The sequence below is a fragment of the Sphaerodactylus townsendi genome, linkage group LG14, assembly GCF_021028975.2.
Source record: "Sphaerodactylus townsendi isolate TG3544 linkage group LG14, MPM_Stown_v2.3, whole genome shotgun sequence".
In the NCBI taxonomy this organism is placed as follows: domain Eukaryota; kingdom Metazoa; phylum Chordata; class Lepidosauria; order Squamata; family Sphaerodactylidae; genus Sphaerodactylus; species Sphaerodactylus townsendi.
The window spans coordinates 37,416,754-37,440,604 of NC_059438.1; the positions used below are offsets into that span (position 1 = coordinate 37,416,754).

The 23,851-nt window shown below is 46.5% G+C and overlaps 2 protein-coding genes across 5 annotated transcripts; one reads left to right on the forward strand and one right to left on the reverse strand.

Annotated features, from left to right (window-relative positions):
- Positions 1–2: 2 nt before the first annotated feature.
- On the forward strand, positions 3–4,550 carry NDUFA2 (NADH:ubiquinone oxidoreductase subunit A2). Of its 2 annotated transcripts, XM_048515564.1 has the most exons (3): positions 70–230; positions 3,167–3,273; positions 4,363–4,550. In XM_048515564.1, the coding sequence occupies exons 1-3, from the start codon at positions 136–138 to the stop codon at positions 4,452–4,454; spliced, it is 294 nt and encodes a 97-aa protein (XP_048371521.1). In that variant the 5' UTR covers positions 70–135; the 3' UTR covers positions 4,455–4,550. The 2 variants fall into 2 exon arrangements, with proteins under 2 accessions (XP_048371522.1, XP_048371521.1); XM_048515565.1 differs by lacking the exon at positions 3,167–3,273 and having other exon boundaries at positions 3–230.
- A 189-nt stretch (positions 4,551–4,739) lies between these two features.
- On the reverse strand, positions 4,740–18,046 carry TMCO6 (transmembrane and coiled-coil domains 6). 3 transcript variants are annotated; one of them, XM_048515555.1, is made up of 12 exons: positions 17,842–18,046; positions 15,675–15,799; positions 14,702–14,811; positions 13,014–13,197; positions 11,538–11,642; positions 10,297–10,382; positions 9,734–9,850; positions 8,967–9,078; positions 8,178–8,358; positions 7,400–7,491; positions 5,763–5,930; positions 4,740–5,660 (listed from the first exon to the last, which is right to left on the reverse strand). In XM_048515555.1, exons 1-12 carry the CDS (start codon positions 17,948–17,950, stop codon positions 5,499–5,501), a joined length of 1,551 nt encoding a protein of 516 aa, XP_048371512.1. In that variant the 5' UTR covers positions 17,951–18,046; the 3' UTR covers positions 4,740–5,498. The 3 variants fall into 3 exon arrangements, with proteins under 3 accessions (XP_048371512.1, XP_048371514.1, XP_048371513.1); XM_048515557.1 differs by lacking the exon at positions 15,675–15,799 and having other exon boundaries at positions 17,842–17,961; XM_048515556.1 differs by lacking the exons at positions 15,675–15,799; positions 17,842–18,046 and adding an exon at positions 14,996–15,626.
- Between the last annotated feature and the right edge of the window lie 5,805 nt (positions 18,047–23,851).

Sequence of the window (23,851 nt, forward strand, 5' to 3'; positions counted from 1 at the left end):
GCACAGCGGCCTCGGGACGCTCTGACCCACCATGCAACGCGCGGGAGTGCCAACCCGAGTTTTGCATAGCCGCGCCCTTTTCTTGAAGCTAACGGCGCGGATTGGCAGAGGCGTCTGGCGGGGCCGGGGCTCAACATGGCGGCGAGTTCGGCTCTGCGGGTCGTCGGGAGCCACCTCAAGGAGATCCGGGTCCACCTGTGCCAGCGCTCGCCGGGAAGCCAGGGCGTCAGGTGGGTGGGTGGGTGGCACGCGACCCACGCTGCAGTTGAGGCCTCCCAACGGAAGATTCATGTCTAATCCATCGGCCTCTCCCCCCGCCCCTGCCCTTTGGGTTGCCAGGCTTCTCAGGCCCAATCTGGCAGGGGCGGGGTCTTGGGCGGTGGGCGTGGCTTAGGGGGTGGGCGTGGCTCCCCTCCTGTTTATTTTATTTACAGTCTGGTGCAGTGATGGCGAACCTTTGGCACCCCAGAGACTACAATTCTCATCAGCCCCTGCCAGCATGGCCAATTGACCATGCTGGCAGGGGCTGATGGGAATTGTAGTCCATAACATCTGGAGTGCCAAAGGTCTGTTGATTCAAAGTAGGCTGAGCTGTCAAGTCACAGCTAACTTATAACGAACTGGGAGGGTTTTCAAGGAGCTGTTCCAAGGTGGTTTGCCATTGCCTGCTTCTGCATAGACGCCCATCCTAGCTCCATCTTGTTGGATCTCAGAATAAGCAGGGTTAACCCTGGCCAGGGTCTCTCCATGTCAACCAGGGCTGATCCTGCTTACCTTCCAAGATCTGATCAGATTGGACTAGCATGGGCCATCCAAGTCAGGGCCAAGATGGGTTACGGGATATAAAATCAAAATCCAGGGGCATCTTAAAGGCTAACAACATTGCAGCACAAGTTTTTGTGAGTCACAGTTTCAGTACAGTCAGATAGCATAAGACAGCCAATGAACAATGCAACAGGACTAGGGTTACGGTGTTAGATAACAACAGAAGCAAGATATGCTATAAACAATACAAAAATGGACTAGAGGGCAAAGATAATGCAATACAGTCACTATGGTAAATACTTATACACTACAGTGATTACAACTATAATAATAATTGTAGTAGGTTACAATCCTATTGTAAAGATGCTGTTTCTTCTTCCAGCAGAGATGCTGAGAACAATAAAACCTTGACACTTCTGTAGCAATCCTCTATGCATGTAATGATTCGTATTGAACTGATGTGCCATCATGTCACCTTGAAGGCTTTACCAGAGAAGGGGGGGGAGCTCTAATGCACTGATAACTCCTGTCAGTGTGCACCATAGTATGAGGAATCAGATTGCTTTCTGCTGTCCCATCTTGTTTGATCGTCTTCAGTGTGGAATATAATGGATGCTTTCACCCAATGGTATCAACCATTGAACGCATTGCTGGGCTAACACATGGCTTTATTTATGACGTGTGTGCGTGTGTATCAGGGTGTGTGTGGAATGGTATAGTATAGCCCAGTGTCGTCAGATTTCAGAAGCTTAGCTGGGTTGGTGTTTAGGAGACCACCAAGGGAATGTTTGCAGAGGAAGGCAATGGCAAACCACCTCTGCTTCTCACTTTTAATAAAAAACTTTACAGGGTTATCATAAGTCAGCTGGGGCTTGATGGCACTTTACACAAATGTGTCCAAGGAAATCTTGCCATTCTATCCTAAGCAGTCACACCCTTCCAAGTCTACTGAAGTTGCTTGGCTGAAATGCATGGAACTCTGCTCAGCATGGCTGTTTGTCCTGGATCCTTCGGAGCATGTGTAGAAGAAGAAGAAGAGTTTGGATTTATATCCCCCCTTTCTCCTGCAGGAGACTCAAAGGGGCTTACAATCTCCTTGCCCTTCCCCCCTCACAACAAACACCCTGTGAGGTGGGTGGGGCTGAGAGCTCTGAGAAGCTGTGACTAGCCCAAGGTCACCCAGCTGGTGTGTGCGGGAGTGTACAGGCTAATCTGAATTCCCCAGAGAGGCCTCCACAGCTCAGGCGGCAGAGCTGGGAATCAAACCTGGTTCCTCCAGATTAAATACACGAGCTCTTAACCTCCTACGCCACTGCTGTATTTGAATCAGTCTTCATGTTGTGCAGCTCTTAAGGCAACAGGAAACTTTACCAAGGCCTAAAAGCACACCATTTTATAGTTTTATTGTTCAAAACCTCAGAACAGGGGGTTTGAAAAGAAAGGCTAGTGAGAGGCAGCAAGAGGCATGGCAGATGTCACATTTGGTGACATCTCTGGTCTCTCTGCACTGGGGGTAATGAGTACAAATAGTAATGCCAAGTTACAGCAGGGGACCAGGAACAGAGAAATCTTCATGTTGACACTGTTGATTTTTGCCACACACAATTAAGCAAGGATTGGCACCCTGCATAATACAAGCCATTGTTAGGTTATGTAACTGTATCTTATCAGTTGGTGCTTATTTTAGGTTTCAAATTGAGTTCCAGGGAAACAGGGGGTATCTCAAAGATATCAGTAACACTGGTTGTCCTGCCTTGAAAGACATTTTAATAATCACAATTGATCCTTCCCTTTACTCTGGATTTGAGCACTAGTTATTCTCAAGGGCACAGTCTCAATTGGCATGGGAAGATGATGGTGCCCTCAAACAAGCCCCAGAATTCTCTACAGTGGGTGAGAATTCTGTAGCTTACCGATGGAAAATTGTCCCCGAAGAAGAGTTGAAGAGGAAGACTTGGATTTATATCCCCCCTTTCTCTCCTGCAGGAGACTCAAAGGGGCTTACAAACTCCTTGCCCTTCCCCCCTCACAACAAACACCCTGAAGTAGGTGGGGCTGAGAGAGCTCAGAAGAATTGTGACTAGTCCAAGGTCACCCAGCTGGCGTGTGTTGGAGTGTACAGGCTAATTTGAATTTCCCAGATAAGCCTCCACAGCTCAGGCAGCAGAGTGGGGAATCAAACGCGGTTCCTCCAGATTAGAGTTACACCTGCTCTTAACCACTACACCACTGCTGCTTTTATGACATGAAGCTATGACATTCAGCAACTGCTGCACTGGAATGGCCTATATTTCTCAGATCATATCTCTAGCACTGCGCATTTCTGTATTGTGTTGATCTGAAAGGCACTTGGGAAAGTCCAGTCTGACACATTCACATTTGTGTGCTTTGTCCTTTGCAGAGACTTCATTGAAAAACACTATGTTACTTTAAAGAAGGCAAATCCAGATTTCCCTATTCTGATCAGAGAGTGCTCAGATGTGCAGCCCAAGCTCTGGGCTCGATATGGTGAGCAATGGAGAACTTTCCTGCTGGAGTTTACAAGCATAAATGTGGTGGCAGCAATAGTGAGGTGGCTCAAATGCCAGTTTTCTGGAATTGTGGGAAGCTGGAGTTTCTCTTCTATTTGAATTATTCTGTGGTTCTTCAATCCTATCAGGACTCACAGAATTGAAACACAATTTCACAAAGCAGCTTCAGGGCAGTGGGGTGCTGTGTGGTTTCCGGGCTGTATGGCCGTGTTCTAGCAGCATTCTCTCCTGACGTGCAGGCGAAATGTCAGGAAATGTATGTGCTGCTGCAAGACAGCATTGATGATTTGTACAAAACTGGTGAGATGGATAGCATTGTAAGAACCATTTCAGTACCTTCCTAATATTCCTGCCCGGTTAAAGCAAAGGATCACATGAGACTTTTCCTGGAACTCCTAATGGGAACAAGGAAAGAATTGCTGGTTATCACGACTGCTGCATTTCTTGATGTGGTTTACTATGTCCCTGACCTGTTGACTTTCAGGTGTCTTGTACCATTTTACTCACTGGTCAACCCTGTTTAGAGAAGCTTAGATGAAATGCAGAGGAACAGTAATGGCGCATAGGTGATTCTTATCCGCTGATGATGCAGGTCATGTGGAAAAGCCTGTGCTTGCACACTTAAAAGAAACTTGATATTTATGAGATAACACTTCTTTTAGCACCTTCTTCTTAAGTAGTCTTCAGGAAGTAAAAATTCAGTAAAATCCCAGGATCGTGGATCAGCTGTACAGATTGTTTCAGTCCCCCGTCTTCATTTTCCATCCATTATGGCTGTGAAGGAACAAAGCTGCTGCATTATGCTTCTTACCCCCAACTTCCAAATCAGGTTTATTGGTGGTATTGTAATTGCATATACATGTAGTCAAGAAACTCACTACTTGGGGAAAGTTGGGGCAGAGGAGGATTGACAGCTGTCCACTGGCAGTTGCTTAGAGGTGTGTCAGGGGTGGAGCCTGAGGAGAGGGAGGGTCATGAACACCTTGACATCTCTTCTAGCCAAGAACCCAGAAGTGATGTCACAGCAGCTGCAAATACTGACATCTACACTTCTCGTTTTTACCAGAGTTTGGCAGAGAGACGAGCATACCGCTGAACAACCTGAACGTGGACCAAGTCGCCAAAGCTGTAGAGACTGTTATACACAGCAAAGCGTAAAGATAATACGTGGTGCCTGCAACCAAGAATCCAAATCCAGCCGTGATGCATGTATGGATGTAACTTATTAAAACTGCATATTAAAATGATGGCTTATAAAACACAGCCCCAGTATCTGCTTTAGCCAGGTGTATTTGTTGGAGGTTGATTCTTCCTACTCTGTTGTGTTAAGGGTGGGGAGGGAGAAAAGAAGCTGTAAACTTGCTGACTTCTCTGATATCATGAAGCTCAGTATGGCTACTACTAATCTAACCAGGTCAAAGGACTGCAGAACAAAGCCACAACTAGTAGAGGTTATTTATTTGGTGATTTGTGAGGCTCCTCTCTCACTGATCCTGCCCCTTGGTCGTCAGCCATTGTGCCATGCCACCTCTAGAGCTTTCCTCCCAATCGCGGACTAGGGACAGCGTTTTGGTTATGTCCTCCCACTCTTTCCTAGAGGATTGCCCACTCCTGAACTTAGGAGGGGGCGCCTTTTCCTCTCTTTTACTTGGTTGTGCAGCCCCCCCCCCCCCCCCCGGCTGCCCCCGGCCATTCACCCCCAGTTCCACTCCTACAGCTTGAGCCACTCACCTCAGTTGCCATCCCCACCCACCTGTCCTCCCTCACTCTCTCTCACTGGCCATTGCTATTGGTAAGCTATTGGGTTGGCTACTGCCAGCTCTCCACCCTAGGCGATCACATGTGGACTGCTGGGTTGCCTGTGGAGGCTTTTGCTTCCCTAGCTTGCTTGGGTCTTTGACGCCAGCCAATGACATCATCAGCTGGTGACCAATTTTCTGCAGCCCAGGAAAGTGATGGGGGGGGGGGGTCTATGTTCACCTTTTGCAGTTGCCGTCAGCCCAGGGGCCTGTTCTGGAGGGTCCGTGTACAACACTGGGAGCAGTGGGAGGTGTCAGGAAGGTGGGCGACCTGATGGGAGCACCAAGGCCAGCCCTGGCATAGGATTGGGAGAACGATAATGCCCTTCCCAAAGGGAGAGAGTTAGTTCTTTCTTGCAATACAGGTGACATGTCTCTGGTTCACTTTTTTAAAAAACAAAGTCTACAGATTTTCAGCTGAAACCTCAAGCGGGCAGTGCTTAGAGGGAGCCGCCAGCTGGCAGGCCATGGTGATGAGTGCCTCCACCTTCTCTTGCAACTGCAGGTTATCTCGATGTCGCTCTAGAGTCTGAAGTCCAGACTGATCCACAAAGTCGAGGGCAGCCTGAGTCGAGAGTGGGAGAGAGATTCAGATTAGACCTGCCCCTGTGCTCAGCGGCACATCTGGAGCCCGAGCGCAATAATGCATATCAAATGCAATCTTTACCTCTGGCCAGTGTAGCAAGATGAGGTGTGCCAGTTCCAGAGCTTGATCCACTGCTTGGTCATCAGAAAGAGCGAGGCCGCCAAGGAGAGAAGGAAGCCCGGCCTTCTGATGCAGTGCCTGGCAGTGGGCAGGCCCCTTGGCCGCAACGTTGCACAGCACTGTTAGAACCTGCAGAGCGGGACAACAAAGGACAGCGATTGGTCACTTGCCACTCTGGTTTGTACAGAAATAGCAAGGACGTCTGGAGCATTCAATATCTTTAGGTAAAGGTAAAGTTTCCCCTTTCAGTTGTGTCCAACCCTGGGGTACCACTGCAAGCAGTGATTTCATAGGCAAGCCGTTTTTGTGGGGTAGTTTGCCATTGCTTTCCCCGGCTATTCTTTACCCCCTAGTTATGTGCTAGGTACTCATTTACCGACCAAGGAATGGATGGATGGCTGAGTTGACCATGAGCCAGCTGCCAGGATATCTGACCCACAGGGGGCTCAAACTCCTGACCGTGTGAGCGGCAGTGCAAGCACTTAACCACTACGCCATGCGGCTCCTTAAATATCTTTAGCGTTTCTTTATTCTGCATGCTTACACTGCTCTTCGCCTCCCCTCCTGGAGATGCAGCAGCTGATCAGTCAGTACAGCAACTGGAGCCTTTTACCTTATTGATTTGGCCCTCATCAATAAATCCGGATGAGTTCCTCTCTGAGAGAAGTCAACTGACCACCCTTCTTAAGGGCATACAGTACTGTATTCACTTCAATCTTCACCAGTACTGTATTCACTTCAATCTTCACAGCTAAACAAATCTCTAGCCCTGTGACTGAGCAAACCACAATATTCCATTCACCCTTGTTTCAAACGCAAGGTTCTTGGTAAAGCCACGAGCTCACACAAGTGATCAGGATGGTATCTGGGTTAAAAACATGCAGCGTCTGAAGGGCAACATGTGACAAAATGACATACTGTCCAGAAGAGGAAGCTGATCGAAAGGGGAGGCAAGGCAAACAGGTAAGGATGGGCTGTAAATGGGTCACTGGTTATTCAGTTAGCTACCAAAATAAACATACAGCGACCCATTTCCATGGCCTTACGACCACAACAACCACGCCAACCTCATGTAATACAAGAATATGGAACAGAACAAGTATAAATACAAACGGTTCTTGTGTATGTGCGTGCCATCATGTCACAAGGCAAGAGACGTTCGGATGAACAGCCCCTGATAGTTACTTAATTTAGCAAGCTTTACCAGTGAACAGACACGTCAAAATCAAATTGGCCGTATGTTGTCCTGGAAGTTTTTTTTTTTTGGGGGGGGGGGGGTTTACACCTTAACAGAACAGATGCTCAACTTTACACCTAAAAAGGCCTTTAGAATCCACTTTTAAAAACACTTTATTTAGTATCTGACAGGCGTCATGTGGTTCATTCAGGGTGTGTGTGTCTGGTTCTCTAAATATCAAAATGGTCCCAGCTAAAGTCTTCAAAAAAATTTAAACATCATAACTGCAAGAAAAGACACTTCTTCTGACATCTGGAGAAAAGCCTGACATCTCCTTCACAGTTGCGCAACATGAACACAGCTCCAGAGCCTACGCAGCACGGGAGATTCTATCCCAAAACCCATCGGGATTGTTACCTACCGGCACGCTTGCCTTCTGGCTGTGTAAGAGTTGCAGCAGAGACGGAAAGAGGTCCAGGCTGAGCAGAGCAGAACACACCGTGGGATTGTCAGCTGGGAAAAACAGGATGTAAAAAGGATCAGAAGCTGCTTCTGGCATTTTCTGGCTCCTTCCGCACATGCAGAATAATGCACTTTCAAACTGCTTTCAGTGCTCTTTAAAGCTGTGCGGAATAGCAAAATCCACTTGCAAAGAGTTGTGAAAGTGGTTTGAAAACGCATTATTTTGCGTGTGCGGAAGGGGCCTCTGTTTCATTAAGAACAGAGTGCAGAAAGGGCTCCCAGGAAGGGCCACGTAAACAGGGGATGGCAGGAAGCTGAATTAGGCTTTGAAGAATTCTTTATTTGGTCTTGGACTACTCAGCCTAGCTTGGGTCACCCTGCCATGCGTGAACATGATATACCTGGCAAGGCCCCCTTGGCTTTGCTGAAAAGACCTTCCTGTAAGATACAATCTCTCTGAAATGGGTAGAAGGCTCTGAAAGCAAATTATGTTAATACTGGCATCAGTTCCTTGGGACTAAGGGCATCTACCTGCTCTTGGAGCCAGCCAGGTGACTCCACTGGCTTTTTTGCAAGAACCTGACAGATGTGAGAGAGCAACAACATTAGCTCAGTTCAGTTTATTGAAGGACAGTGCCTCAAAAGCCCACAAGCTGTCGGACTTTCAGCTATACTAGATGATGGGCTCCCTCTCCTACCTGGAGTGAGCTTTGGCCCGCCAAGTGAAAGGGACACACCTGTGAGGTTATTAAGCAGCCACAAACACTCCAGCACCAGGAAGAGGTGCTCGGGCAGGAAGGTCCTGATGAAGACAAACACGGCTCTCAGGAGGCCCTCAGCTTGTGCCTGGAGTTCACCGCCGCGGCTCTCGTCTTCGGCAAGGAGGTTGCTCACGCACCGCACCACAGGGCAGACCAGCTGGAAGCAGAGGGGAAGGAGAGGTGCTCAGGAGAAGCTGGGCCACCAGTCAGCAAATCAGCAAGATTAGGGCTGCTATGAAAACTTGTTCACCCTTACATCTTTCAATACCCCTATATCAAAACAGGATGGCTCCCTATTTGTATTTTTGACTAATCCTATGCAGAGAAGAGCCCTCACACTTGCTTGTTTCAATGTTTTCCCCTCCGCTTTATTGCATGGTAGATTTAACAACTTGGAAATGAGTGAAAGGGTATGCTCTTGTGGTGAACAACAAATTGAAACATTGGCACATCAACTGCTTTGCTGCCCTAAATTTGCTAATATCAGATTAAAATATTCCAATATTCTTTCTAGGATACCTAGTGAAATGGGAGAATCAGGTAGACTCCCTTTCCTTCTGGACAATTCTGACAATGAAACTTGTGAATTGGTAGCACGATGTTTACTGGAGGTGATGCACCATCAATCATTTATATTCTATCTTAAACCATTGTATTTGTGTACCTTTTATCTCAGGTTTTTTTTATTGTGTTATGATGATTATGCCAAATAAAGGCTTATTGTTAATAAAAAAAAATCAGCAAGAGCCTTCCGGTTTACTGTACCAGCTCCAGGTCCTCGGCAGAAGACGGCGTCATCGTGGAAGCCAGGGCCACCAACAGCTGCACAAGAGTTGGCAGAGTCCTTTGGGAGATCAGCAGTAAATTGTTCACCTGGCTGAGGGAAGATGGGACACAGAGGAGGGCAAGTTGCCTGAGGTGGCAGGGTGCCATCATGCCTCTTCCCCTCCCGTTTCTTAACAGCAGAAGTTATTAAAAGGTTTTGTTCCAATTGCACTTGCTCACCGTTCAGCAGAAATCCTTTTGGGGGGGGGGGGTTGGCGGGGAGGGAAGGCTGGTTACCACAGCAAGCCGGAATTGTCTAGAAATGTGTACTGCACTTTGGCTATTAAAAACTTCAGCCATCCATAGTCAGAAGTTTGGAGGGATTCTAAGCAGGTCCACTTAGCAATAAACCCCATTAAATTAAAAAGGACTGATTTAATATACTGTCGAAGGCTTTCAGGACCAGAATCAACTGACTGTTGTGGATTTTCTGGGCTAAGGAGCAAAAACGACCTGGCAAAGGCCACACATCCTGGAAAACCCACAACAGCCAGAAACTGATTCACTTCATTTATAGTCCACATGTCTCTGCAATACGGACCCAAAGCAGCTGACATCCTTCTCCTTTGCTCTGTTTTATCCAAACAACCACCCTGGGAGGTAAGTTAGGCTGTGTGTGTGTGGTTGGCCCAAAGTCACCCAGCAAGCTTTTGTGGCAGAGGGCGATTCAAACCTGGGTCTCTCAGATCTGAGTCCAGCTCCCTTACCTGCAAATAATGTAGTGCAGGCACCACGCAAATTCCACCGCTACTCCCATTCCCTGTTCCAGATTGGAGCAAACCAAGCGAAGGATGTGTTGGGAGAGGCCAGAATCAAGGACCAAACTGGGGACAGGAAACAGAGACAAAAAAAGCTTCTGTGTTAGTTATTGGGAGAATTAAGCAGGCAAGCAGCAAACATCTGGCGTGGGAAGTACAGGAGAGAGTAATACAGCTATATTACCCAATAAGAAGGGCTCTGACAGGGCAAGAGAAACACCCCCAAAGCTATGCAACCAATTCCTCTCATTATTGCAAAGAGGCAGCTGAGGCAGGAATATGTCTTTGGGGCAAACAGCTGCCTGCTGCTGCCAACTGAGCCAGTCCCTCTCTTTGCTGCCAGCCCTTGAGACCAGCTCCTTGAGACCAGCTCCTTGAGATACAACATGGCATGTGCATGCGACAGAGATGTGGATTCCTTCTTCTAACATTGCAGCAGAAGATAAGCTTGTATCTCATATATGCACACAGATATCCGCAACTGGGTAAAATTGAAATATTGTTCTACTTACGGGATGATTTCTTCTGCAGCTTCCTTCGACTGCAAGAGCTGTGATAGAGCATAGCCAGTGCCTTCCTGCACCGCCAGGTGAGGAGACTGAAATCAGAGGATGCAAAATTCATCAGCCAATGCCTTGGGCTCAGAGGAGTCATATGCACCAAGCAGCAGGGAGCAGAGGCTACGCTTCAGTTCCATTCCATTATGCATAGTTACCCAAGGCTACCAACATCTACACAACTGCAAACAGTAAAAGTGCAGCAAAGGACCTCACGCAGAGATTGTAAGTTAGAGGAGAACTCAGAAGCCCTTCTGCATTTCTTTTTTAAAAATTCTAGCTGCCAGTCATGAGCTCAGTTCAAAAGCAGCCTGTACTAAGGGCAAAAAAGCCAATGTTAGCTGATTCAAACATGTCCATTATCATGACAGGAACAAGTCACATGGACACCCAGGATGGGCTGGATTACAACTCCACCCCACCCCCACCCCCCCAAGTTTACTGCTTTAGAGACCCCTTTTCAGCCTAACCCTTTTCAGCCTGCATGCACATGTGGAATTCTGACACGGCAGGGTGGGCAAACGACAACAAATTTTTGTTTGCAGAAGGCAGAGCCAACCATAAAATGATTGTCACATCTTAACTTTAGATCCTTTTGCTGTGATGGCAGCTGCTGCCAAAGCAACATTTTAAAAAAATATGCATAGCCAATGAAATATCCAGCAGTCAATCAGAAGCTTTGCTGGCCCCACCCACGACCTGACCCCCACCCATTTCCAAAAAAAAAAAAAATTGGTGGGTGCCAGAAAATGTGTTGGCAGATATCATGGGCACTATGTTGGGGACCGCTGCTCTACAGACTCATGCTTGTTGCTTTGCCCTCAAAGGAATATGCATGTTCAAGTCGATCTGGGGTGGCTTGAGATGTTTTGCTATGTTTTTGAGATAGCTTCAGGTGGCAGCAGAATGACCAGACAATCCTGGGTCCAATGGGGTGCGAGGTGGTGAGCCCACAGGGATCCAGACTCTCCCGTTTCAAGAGGCCCTCTCTTAGAATATGGCTTTCACTTGCTCTAACAGCTGAGAGTGGATAATTCTCTCCTGAAGAAAATACACCCCTTTGACTAGACAAAGCCTGTACACAGTTGACTTGCAGAGAGCCTAAAACAGGGGTGTCCAACTCTGGCCCTTCAGATGTTCAGGGACTATGATTCCCATCAGCCCGGCCGAAAAGAAAGACTTGCTTCTTCGCTCACCTGCATGCAAGATGCCAACACTGGAATAATGCCCTGGGGCAGAAGATGCTTCTTTACCACCTTCGTCTCCACCGCCAAGTTCCCCAGTGTGTACAAACAAAGCTCCTGAAACACAAAGGGGAGAGCATTCTCTGTATTCCCCATTCTGGAGCCCCTCCCCCTGGCACAGCATCCCCCTAATACTTTACGGGCAGCGATGTTCCCACAAGAGAAAAGAGAAACCAATAAGGATGCACAGATATAGTTTTACAGTACATGGTTCCTAAAACAGCAGAGGAGATAAATACTAAGCTGATCAGTCATTTCCTACTAGACATTTTTTGCTGAGCTCTTCAGGAGTGTGGGCCTACTGCAGCCTCAGCTCTCAACCCGTGATGGAAGGCAGGTCTGTTCTCAAGGCAAGTTTCTGATGTGCTCTACACAATATGGATGAATCCCACCTGACTTCCTTCCCCATCCGGTCTCTTCCTCACACGAGGGTGCCTGAGCAGCCAAGTTCAAACCACTACAACAAGTCAAGACAACTCTAACCTCCCCCTTCACACTTTCCGCTTACATGTTCTTCAGTCCTCTCTGCCCCCCTCTTCTGCGATCATTCGGTCCAAATGAGGAAATGGCCCCTGTCGTGTTTTGCCATGTAAATTCTAGTTGTTTTGTTTCTGTGTTTTAATGTGGAGTTGAAATGTATGTAGCTGAGATCTAGAATGTAGGTCTGTGGAATAAGGAGGAGGGAGGCTGGGTGGGTGAGTGAAGAATGTTATGATGGGAGGGTGAGTTGTACCATAGGGGGTGGAGTTGACTGCTCTGTTCAGAAAGAGGCTTTTTGTGACAGGGAGTGCAGAGCGGTGTCTTTTTGGAGGGACTTGAGTGAGGGGCTGTGGAGTGTGAGAGAAATTTGTGTTGTGTGTGCAAGTTATTCACCTGGGTAGCAAGTTGGAAAGTTAAACTGTGTTGAAATTATCAGCTAAATGGCAAGTGAGAAAGCAAGTGAGAAAGCAATAGCTGCTTCTATTTATGGAATTGTTTCACTGATGTGCCTGTCTGAAGCCATTATGGTTATTAACCATACAGAAACTGTTATGCTCTTGTATTTATAAAATAAACTCTGTATTTAAGAAAAATAACTGTTTATTTTAGAGCAAAGAATCCTCTTTTACCTCAGAGTCACCCTCCGCTTGCTGACAGTACAGTCATTCTAGAAACTATAATTAGAGAAATGCCTTTACAGAGGTTACACATAAAGAAGTCACACAGACCCTTCCTGGGAGGTCTAGTCCTCTGAACTCAGACTACAGGCAATCTCTTGGTAACAATGAACTTGAAAGCCCCAACAGAAGTCTTCCTATTCAAAGTGAAGCATGCTGTGGAAGACCATTTCCACGCCACGCTTTGGAAAGCAGACTCAAATGTGGATGGAAAGCCACACTTTGAACCTCAGAAGCCAGACTCTTTGAGAAGTACAGATCCATGCCTTACTGAGAGGACTGGGCTATGTCCAGAGAGGTAGGTAAGAAGGTAGGAGGTGGCTGGCAAACAGGCCTCCACAATCTCAGGGTCTTGCGAATGCGATAATTCATGTAAACACCAGGCTGCCTCCATCTGCAGATCTGCCAGATTGCTGGTAAAGAGGCCAACCAGTGTCCGCATGCCGCCTTCCAACCTGCAAATGCAAGAAGAGTAAGATGTTATCCCCTGCTTTTCTACACCTTAGGGACTCTCAAAGCTGCTTATAATGGCATTCTCTTCCCTTCCCTGCAGAAGGCAGAGAGTTCTAAGAGAACTGTGACTGGCTCAAGGTCATCCAGCAGGCTTCACGTGGGGGATTGAACACGGTTCTCTAAATTAGAGTCTGTTCATGTGGAGAGCAGGGAATCAAACCCAGTTCTCCAGATTAGAGACTGCTGCACCACACTGGAAAGCAGAGACTCCACACTGAATACTTTTCCTGCTGACCTGTACCATTGAAAGAAAACAGTTCCAGCTACTCCAACACCCGAGACTCTGAAAAGCTCCATGACCCAAGGAGACCATGCAAATTTCAGCAGAATGGAACTTAATACTCAAAAAACTGGCCGAACTAATTTTTTGCCCCCTTGGGTTCCTTTGCACTTAGGTAAATATACAAATATAGAGGTAAAGCAGAATTAGCAGCAGGTTTAATAATCAAATTTAACGGAGAGCACTTCCTCATGGTAAGAACGAGCCTGCTGGATTAGACCAGAGTCCATCTACTCCAGCACTCTGCTACTCGCAGTGGCCCACCAGATGCCTTTGGGAGCTCACATGCAGGAGGTGAAAGCAATGGCCTTCTGCTGCTGCTGCTCCTGAGCACCTGGTCTGCTAAGGCATTTGCAATCTGAGATCAAGGAGGACCAAGCTTGGTAGCCATAGATCGACTTCTCCTCCATCAATCTGTCCAAGCCCCTTTTAAAGCTATCCAGGTTAGTGGCCATCACCACCTCCTGTGGCAGCATATTCCAAACACCAATCACCAATGGTGTTTTTTTGAAGCATCTCTCCTGTCATATTTAACTAATTTCTGTATACTTTATGTAAGTCTTTGCTTAGTCAAACAACCAGATGAACAGTACCCAAACTGTTTTGCCCTCAACCACTCTATGCCACCTTAACCAGCTACTAACTGAGCATATATGACTATGCGTTGCAATGCACTCCCAACAGCCCAGATTAAGGACCACTATTTAAAAACTCCTTCAAAATTAAGATTCTGTGACTGTCAAATGAACATACTTGATTCACCTGTACATGTGTTTTTATTGTCCTAAATATGAATCAGAAAGAAAACAGTTTCCAATGAAATATAGAGTTAAATTTCCCCCTTTTCCAGATATCACGAAATTAAGGTTGTTTTTAAATGATCTAAATCACAACTGTGTTGTAGATGTGGCAAAATTCTGTTTCGCAGTTTGTTTGTAAAAGTTTTTAAAAATGGGAATGTGACCTATGGGCTGTTAAACTATGAACTAATAGCCCATATCCACTCACAAATATCTAACACAAACCAGGCTACCAAGGAGATATGGGTCTGTCTCTACCGACGACTGTTCTTGCATTGGACAAAACACCCCAAAGAGGTTTTATTTCCTTCAAGCAAGGCAAGCAACACCCACTCGATGAATCACCACCAAGACCTGCTAGCCAACCTGATGAATTTCTGCCGGGTCTCTTTGTGTTGTAGCCCCCATCGAAGGCGACGCAGGGATTTTATCCTCTCTTCCATTCCCTTGTGGGTTCTCCTCAGCAGCTCTGAAATCTGCCAGGGAACAATACTGAGTCAATGGCAGGGCTGAAGTAGGGCCTGCATTTTGAGAAAGAACTATCCATCATGGTTGGAATGCACAATCCTAGAAACCCAGGAGACAGTCTGAACAGATCTGGTGTATGTCTGTCTTTGAAACTAGACAGGATACTAGGCTGGATACTGCAGAGATGCTCACCTTTCCACCACACAAAGGGGATTCTCTCTGGGGGACGGTTCCTTATGCCACAGGAAGGGCTCTGTGGGACTCAACTCATTATCAGGATGGGAACCCCACTCTGTGTCACTTTGAGCTCTTAAAGACGTTCAAAATTCTTAACTGAATAGCCAAATATAATAAAGGAAAAATGTAGATCAGAGTTACAAAAATATGGTTTTCTTAGGATAAAATTGGACTTTAATTTGTCCCATGCACATTGCACACCTCCTTGGTTAAACTGTGCCTAAATCTACTGAACTATGAGACAAACTGAATTCATTAGGATCCAGTGAGTTGGGAATGTTTATTTATTTACTTCATTCAAACACCACCTTTTCCCCAATGGGGACCCGGAGTGGGTTATATAATTCTCCACTTTATCCTGACAACAACCCAACTAGGTAGGTTAGGCTGAAAGCATGTGACTGGCCCTAGGTTTTCATGGTGGAGGGCAGATTTGGCCCTGGATCTTGCTGATCCCAGTCCAACACTCTAACACAGGCCCTCTTTAGTTAACATTTATTTTGAAAGGAAGAGGACATTCACACTATCTTTGTGTAGTTTGGACAACTTATAATCACATGTGCCCGTTATCCCTAAGCAAACCAAAGATTCAATGCAGTGCAGCAAACCCTGATTTAAGCCCCAAACATCCTACCTCTTGCTCAGAAATGGGTGCTGTTGTATTGCTGTCTGTTCCAATGCACACTTCATCGATCAATGCGTCTTCCTGTAACAGCCGTTTACTGACTAACTGCTGCAGCCTCCGGGCCCTCCTCAGGGCTGTACCAAAGCAGCACCCAATTGCCAGAGTCCAACAAAGAGAGCAGAGAAGTGAAAATAACCTTAAATGGTGATTATAAGGTTTCTACACAGAGCAAAAAATATTAACATAAGAACATAAGAACATAAGAACAAGCCAGCTGGATCAGACCAGAGTCCATCTAGTCCAGCTCTCTGCTACTCACAGTGGCCCACCAGGTGCCTTTGGGAGCTCACCTGCAGAATGTTCAGCAACACCACTTAAAAATCCATCCATCCTGATAGACCTATTTAATCCTGAAAAAACACTTTTTCTAGAATTAACCCTCATGGGATATAAAGAACTTTAGAAGAGCAATCTGTGAAAATCTGAGATTTAAAAGCATGATTACGGAGAAGTCGATTTATGGCTACCAATCTTGATCCTCCTTGATCTGAGATTGCAAATGCCTCAACAGACCAGGTGATCGGGAGCAACAGCGGCAGAAGGCCATTGCGTTCACATCCTACATGTGAGCTCCCCAAGGCACCTGGTGGGCCACTGCGAGTAGCAGAGAGCTGGACTAGATGGACTTTGGTCTGATCCAGCTGGCTTGTTCTTATGTTCTTATTACAGCCTTTACGTTAGAGTTGCCAGGTCATACCCACCACTGGTTCCAGATTCTGACTGGGACACGTCTGAAGAACTGTGGATGGAGCCTGGTGAAGGCAGGGAGTGGGGGTATACATAATGCCACAGAGCCCACCTTTCAAAGCATCCCTTTTCTCTAAAGGAACTGATCTCTGCAGTAGCAGTAACTCTCTATGACAGTGGTGGCAAACCTTTGGCACTCCAGATGTTATGAACTACAATTCGCATCAGCCCCTGCCAGCATGGCCAATTGGCTGGGGTTGATGGGAATTGTAGTCCATAACATCTGGAGTGCCAAAGGTTCGCCACCACTGCTCTATGAGGACCAGCTTAGAGCCTGGCTATGTTTAGTCTGGAGAAGAGAAGGTGAAGGGGTGACATGATAGCCATGTTTAAATATTTGAAGGGATGTCACATTGAAGAGGGAGCAAGCTTGTTTTCTGCTAGCTCCCGAGACTGGGTCAAGGAGTAATGGATTCAAGGTGCAGGAAAAGAGATCCCACCTAAACACTAAGGCCCCTTCCACACATGCAGAGTAATGCACATTCAATCCACTTTCACAACTGTTGGAAAGTGGATTTTGCTATTCCGCACAATAAAATCCAGCTTCAAAGTGGACTGAAAGTGCATTATTCTGCATGTGTGGAAGGGGCCTAGGAAGAAATTCCCGACACTGTTTGACAGTGGGGATGCACTGCCTTTGAGTGTGGTGTAGTCTCCTTCTTTGGAGGCTTTTAAACAGAGGCTGGATGGCCATCTGTCAAGGGTGCTTGGATTCTGCATTCCTGTATCATGGCCCCAGTGGTCTCTTCCCATCCTTATGATTAGTCTGGAGCAGGGGTCTGCAACCGGTGGCTCTCCAGATGTTCATGGACTACAAATCGCATCAGCCCCTGCCATGCATGGCCAGCATGGCCTACAAATCCCGCCAATTGGCCATGCTGGCAGGGGCTGATGGGATTTGTAGTCCATGAACATCTGGAGGGCCACAGATTGCAGATCCTTGATTAGCTGTAATTCCAGGGACCCCCCAGGTTCCACCTGAAGGCTGGAGCAGGGGACTGCAACCTGTGGCTCTCCAGATGTTCGTGGACTACAAATCCGATCAGCCCCTGCCACACATGGCCTACAAATCCCACCAATTGACCATGCTGGCAGGGGCTGATGGGATTTGTAGTCCATGAACATCTGGAGAGCCACAGGTTGCAGATCCTTGATTATTCCGGGGACCCCCCAGGTCCCACCTGAAGGCTGGCATTCCTAGCATTTTTAGGGGGTTTGTTTTGCATTGCCCAGCAGCTACTGAGAGGCAGCAAACAGCCTCCCCTTCCTGGGCAATTGCTTGCATCCTCGCTCTTCTCTGCCATGCTGCTTTGCACGGCTCCTGCCGGCCCCCCGGCCTGGCCCTTTGCAAAGAGGCGGCGCCACTAACCGGCTTCGCGCTCCCTCCGCCGGGCTCGCAGCTCTTCCACGGTGCAGCAGCTCCTTCTCCAGCTCCGCCTGCCCGCCAGGCCGGAGGGAGCGCAGCCCGGCGACTGCATAGCCGTTGCGGGCCCTTCCAGGTCTCAGCCTCCGCCGAGGGAAAAGCGACGAGGCGGAGGGGGAAGGTTCTTCTTTGCTTGCGTTGAGGCTTCCCGGCGTTCCTCACCCCGCCCAGCAAGAGCCTCAGGGGGTGAAGAGGAAAATCGAAGGCCGTAGGCCGCATCCGAGGAGTGAGGCCTTCCTCCCGGCCTGGACCTAGGCCGCGCGCCGCCGTTGCTAGGAGACCCACCGCGGGAGGCAAAGAGCAGACCAAGCGCAGGGGGCGCGCCGTGGTGCGGTTGCCAACTCCCGCTCAGGAAATTCCTGGATATTTGGGGGTGGAGCCTAAGGAAGGCTCTCAGGGGAGTATCATACCAAAGAGTCTCACCACCAGAGCTGTCATTTTTCTCGAGGGAAATTGATATCCGTCATTCAGAGCTCAGTTGTAACTCTGGAGGCTGTCAGGTCTTACTAGGGATGCCAGCCTTCAGGTGGGGTTTGGGATCCCCTAGAACATAGGTGTCAAACTCGCGGCCCTGCAGATGTTATGGACTACAGTTCCCATCATCCCCTGCCAGCATCATGCTGGCAGGGGATGATGGGAACTGTAGTCCATAACATCTGCTGGGCCGCGAGTTTGACACCTTTGCCCTAGAAGTACAGCTGCTCTCCAGACTACAGAGATCAGTTCCCCCAGAGAAAATGGTGATTTTGGAGGGTGGACTTTATGACATCGTACCCCAACTAAGGCTTCTGTCCTTCCTGGACTGTGCCCTCAAATCTCCAGGAGTTTTTCAACCTGGAGCTGGTAACCTACCCCCCTCCCCACCCCCATTACCCTGCCAGTGGCTGGGGAGGCCTATAGTGTGCCAGATGTTCATGGACTACAATTCCCATCAGCCCCTGCCAGCATGGTCAATTTGGGCTGATGGGAATTGTAATCCGTGAACATCTGGCACGCCACAGGTTGGCCACCCCGCGCTAGGTCCTACGTCCATGGTGGTGAACCTGTGGCACTCCAGATGTTCATGGACTACAATTCCCACCAGCCCCTGCTAGAATGGCCAATTGGCCATGCTGGCAGGGGCTGATGGGAATTGTAGTCCATGAACATCTGGAGTGCCATAGGTTCGCCACCACGGTGACCTACGTGGAGGTTGGCCACCCTTCCTCTGGCCCAGGGAAGTGAAGAGGGTGAGTATTGGCTGGAGGCTTCTTCCTTTGAGATGGAAAAACAAACCTCTTGTGCTCCTTTTTTTGTTGCATGGCGCTCGTAGTGGTTAAAAGCAGTGGACCTTAATCTGGAGAACTGGGTTTGATCCCCCATTCCTCTTCATAAATGGCAGACTCTTATCTCGTGAACTGGATTTGTTTCCCCATTCCTACACATGAAGCCTACCTTGGGCTAGTCACAGTTCTCACTTTCTCAGCCCCACCTATCTCACAAGGAGACGACGGGAAAGGAGTTTGTTAGCCTCCTTGAGTCTCCCTACAGTTGGCAAAAGCAAGGTATAAATCCAAATTCTTTTTTTCTAATCAGTTTTCTTCATATCCGTTTTCTTCATAATTCAGCTTACACATCCATACACAGTAATGTGGAATATCATAGTATGAATTATCTTGATCTTGGACTTCGATGACTCTTGCTTACACTTACTTATTATAGTTTCTTCATGACTGCCCTTTCGGGTCTCAATCTCCTTGTGTCTTGTTTGCAATGTACTACAAGCACAAAATATTATTTGATTAAAACAAAAAAACAAATGTAAAGTTCTAAATATTTTTGTGGCTTTCGGTCAACCTGACACACATAAGATGGAACCCCTAGTTGATAACTAAGTGCCATTATTTTGTCATAGGCTCTGGCTTGCCAGTTTTAGTCACAGCCTAGAACAGAGACCCCCTCAAAGTAACTAGACCCATCATGAACTGGAGTTGTGTATTACCAGCATACTGGCTCAGATTTCCAGGTAATCTTTCTCAGCGGTTTCACAGGTGCTTAGAAGTAGCTACGAGAGACAAAATTGCATCCTGAAGTACCCCAAAGGCCGTAGGGTGGGATGGGAGTCTCCTCAAGGTTAGACTGAGGCCCCTGAAAAGCAGGATCTAACTCAGACGAGTCCAAAGGAAGCCCCGGATTATGGTGGCATGTGCAGCTGAAACGTACAGAAGTACCCATGTTGGCCAGCTGGTGAAGGTCATCTTGCAAAGCAGCTAAGTTTCTGTTCTATCCCCAAATCTGCAGGCAGATGGAAAACCCTGTACTGCCACCACTCTCTCAAGCACCTTGCTGTCAAGCTATGTTCACTACTTTTAAAATAGAACACATCTTTTCTTCACATAGTTCTGCCTGTTTAGGACTAAAGTGTAAAGCTTCCAATTAAATGTGTGAACAAAATTGCATTTTCTAGCAGTCATCAGTCCACACGTCTTTCCACTCCAAATTTTTTTTTGTTATAGCTTTCCTTCAAATGTTAAAGGTGAAAGGGCTACCAAGGTATTTTTACAATATATCTTCGCCGTACCTCCGACGTACCTTCATGCTAGCCCGACTGGACGTCCTACCCTCAGCAGTCCTGAGCGGCAGATTTCTCCAGATCCCATACCAACAAAGAACGTTCTTCTTTTCCCATACCAACAGAGATCCTCTGAAGATGCCAGCCACAGATGCAGGCGAAACGTCAGGAGAGAATGCTGCTAGAACACGACCCTACAGCCCAGAAACCACACAGCACCCCAAAGAACGTGTCCCTGCTCACAAAAAGCCATCGAAACAATCGAGCACATCCTCCTAGATTGCGAACTGTATGCTTCAACTAGAAGACAATATATAGACCCACATACTGAGAACTATGCCTACTCATCAGACAAGGTCAAATCTTTCTATCTGCTTTGTGATCAGTTTTCTCAGAGATCCCTAGATGTTGCCAAATTCCTGGCGCTGGCACAACAGATTCGCCACAGATTTTTGTTTGTTTGTTTGTTTGTTTGTTGTTTTAACTGCTGGAAATGTCTGAACCTACTTATTTTAACTTGATTCTTCTCAACCTCTCTGTTGTATTTTAAACTCATGCCAATAAAAGGTTGATGATGAGGTTAAAGGTGAACCAATTTCCAGTTTTGTCTTTAGACAGGAACTTTTTGCCGCCTTAGCAACTGACAATGTGGCAGGTGATGGTAAGTAAGTACCTCCTTCTATAACTGTGAATTCTTCAGTTGGGCTATTGATGTTCCATAGCAGTGGGTGCGTTACACAAAGAAATACATCTGTGCAACTTACAATACTAAAAAGAAACACCTTTAATCAGAGATCCATTTCTGTATTCTCACTTCGTCTCTCTAATTGTTACAGTCTCTTTCTGCCTCTTAACATTTCAGATCTGGATCCCCAAGATGTCTGATAGAGGCGTACCCCACAAACTCCAGACTGGATCTGAATCAGAAACAGAGATGCCCAGGCACCTGGGTTTTAGTACTTAAAATCCTAAAGAGAGTTACACTGCAGCAGTAGTTATGATATCACTAATCTTTCCTTGCTGAGTCTGCAAGCTAACCCAGGGTTCAAGCACTTTTCAACTGTCAATGAACTTTACCTACAGCAGTGGTGGCGAACCTATGGCACATGTGCCAGAGGTGGCACTCAGAGCCCTCTCTGTGGGCACACACAAACAGAGTGCCCCACCCCCACATCTAGGCTGGCCTGGGCTGCTGGGCTCAATTATTAGCATTAAACCTAAGACCTAGGCTCATTCCGCACACGCAAAATAATGCATTTTCAAACCACTTTCACGACTGTTTGCAAGTGGATTTTGCCATTCCGCACAGCTTCAAAGAGCACTGAAAGCAGTTTGAAAGTGCATTATTCTGCATGTGCGGAATGAGCCCTAGTTTTGGGGAAGCAGTGTAGGTAACCCTGTTAAGCCCTGTTAAACCCCACTGATTTTCATGTTAAGACCTGGGAGTAAGCTCGGTTGCTGGCAATGGGGCTTGCTTTTGAGTAAACCCTCCAAGGGTCGTAATTTACCCGTTGGAAGAGTTGCACAGTTGTTTCAAAGCAAAGCCACAGACTACCACCAAGCTTACTCCTGAGTAACGCATGCCTTGGAACCAACCGTTTTTTTCTAAACTGAAACCAGTCAATAGACAAATGCCCCTTTTTATTAATTCTGTAATTTATAATGCCAATAAAGGCTTTGGAATTGTCAAACTAAAACCTCAGTATTCAGGTTAAATTGCTGTGTTGGCACTTTGCGATAAATAAGTGGGTTTTGGGTTGAAATTTGGGCACTCGGTCTCAAAAAGGTTCGCCATCACTGACCTACAGCTACTTTCCATTAACTGAAACAGCCGCATAAAAGTTAGATGATGCTGTCTAACATTGGGATGGAACGACATGCATTATGGAAATGTCCTTTAAAACAGAAGTCACTTGGAAATTGGAGGAGAGCAATTTTGACCCTCTGTCTGCACCCCCACCCCCGGGACCTTGGAGAAAGTCATGAGAGGAGTTCTGGAACTAATTCAGCCCAGCCGCAAGAATTCCTGTGGCAACCACAGTTTGGCAAACAGTACTGTTCCCCATAGAGTTGCCTGGTTCAGATTCTAAGAGGCTCTTGTATTTCTAAACAAATGAAACAAATGAAAATTCCACCAAGAATGGTTTTTCCCATCACAGATCTGCAGTGATGGGAGAAGTTACAGATGACAGCTTTTCCTTTTTTTATTAAACACTGCTCCAAATACCTTGTTCCCACTGTTTGCAGTACACTTTACTTCTGTAAAGCATGCTTAGATTAATTGCTTTTTAAAAGTTGAGACTGGCCTTCTTTATTGTTCTATATCAGATGTAACTCACTTTTCTGCTGAATGCCTTATTTGCACTTATATTATTATCTCTAGTTATGAACAAATCAGTTATCTAGATAATAGCCACATGATTATAACAGAACAGGTTTACAGAAAGATGAGATCGACATTTTCCATCTAGCACTTTATTGTGTAACCCTCTATCTCTTTCCCCTGCCCAGAAATATATATATTTTTACAGTAAAAGGGATTAAATCGGGTTGTAGGGTAGTGTCAATTATTAGGCTTGGGGTCTGGGACTCCTCTTGAAAAAGCCATCTTGAGATGTGTATGTAAATTTCAGGATTAAGTTATTTATTATTGGAATTTTAATATTTTATGTTTTAATCCTTGTAAGCTATCCTGAGCCCAGCTTTGGCCAGGATGAGTAGGGTAGAAATATAATTATAATTAAAAATAAATCTATAAATATGGACTCCTGTGACAAGCAAATCAGACGTCTAAATGGTAGTCTCAGAAAAAGGCAAGGTGAGATTTCATGATGGAAAACTTCACTTGGGCTTTTGACAGTCCTGAAAAGCAGTGTGACAAAAAGCTGAAAAATGGTTTATTTTAAAAATATTACTTGCTATAATATAACTAAGCAATGCCAGGAACTTTGATAATTTTAGCATTTACCTTTAAAGTAATTGTAGAGCTAACTTTTTAATTCCTGTAATTTTTTTTCTGTCTTGCTCAATAAAAATAATAATAATTTTTATCTCAATAAAAGACGCTTCTACAAGTGTTTTGTCTGGTTTGCTGGTTAATAGTTCAAAAAGTCAAACTCAGCGCACTTGCTCCTTTGTGTTATCAGAATTAAAGTTTGTTAATCACACTTTAATAGATAAATCCTGGAGAACTCTGCTGCTGAACAGATTGCCAAAGGCAAAGCCTTTAAAAGCGTTTAGTGCTCGTCCTCACATTGGATGCAGTAGGAAAGCTCTTGTTGCAAAACCATTTTAAGACCATAGTAAAATTTATGTCTACTCCTGCATGCCTAGACTCACAAGGGAGTGCTTTTGCCTTTCTAGCATCACATTTAAATCAACCTTGGGACTCTGTGGGTCAGTACA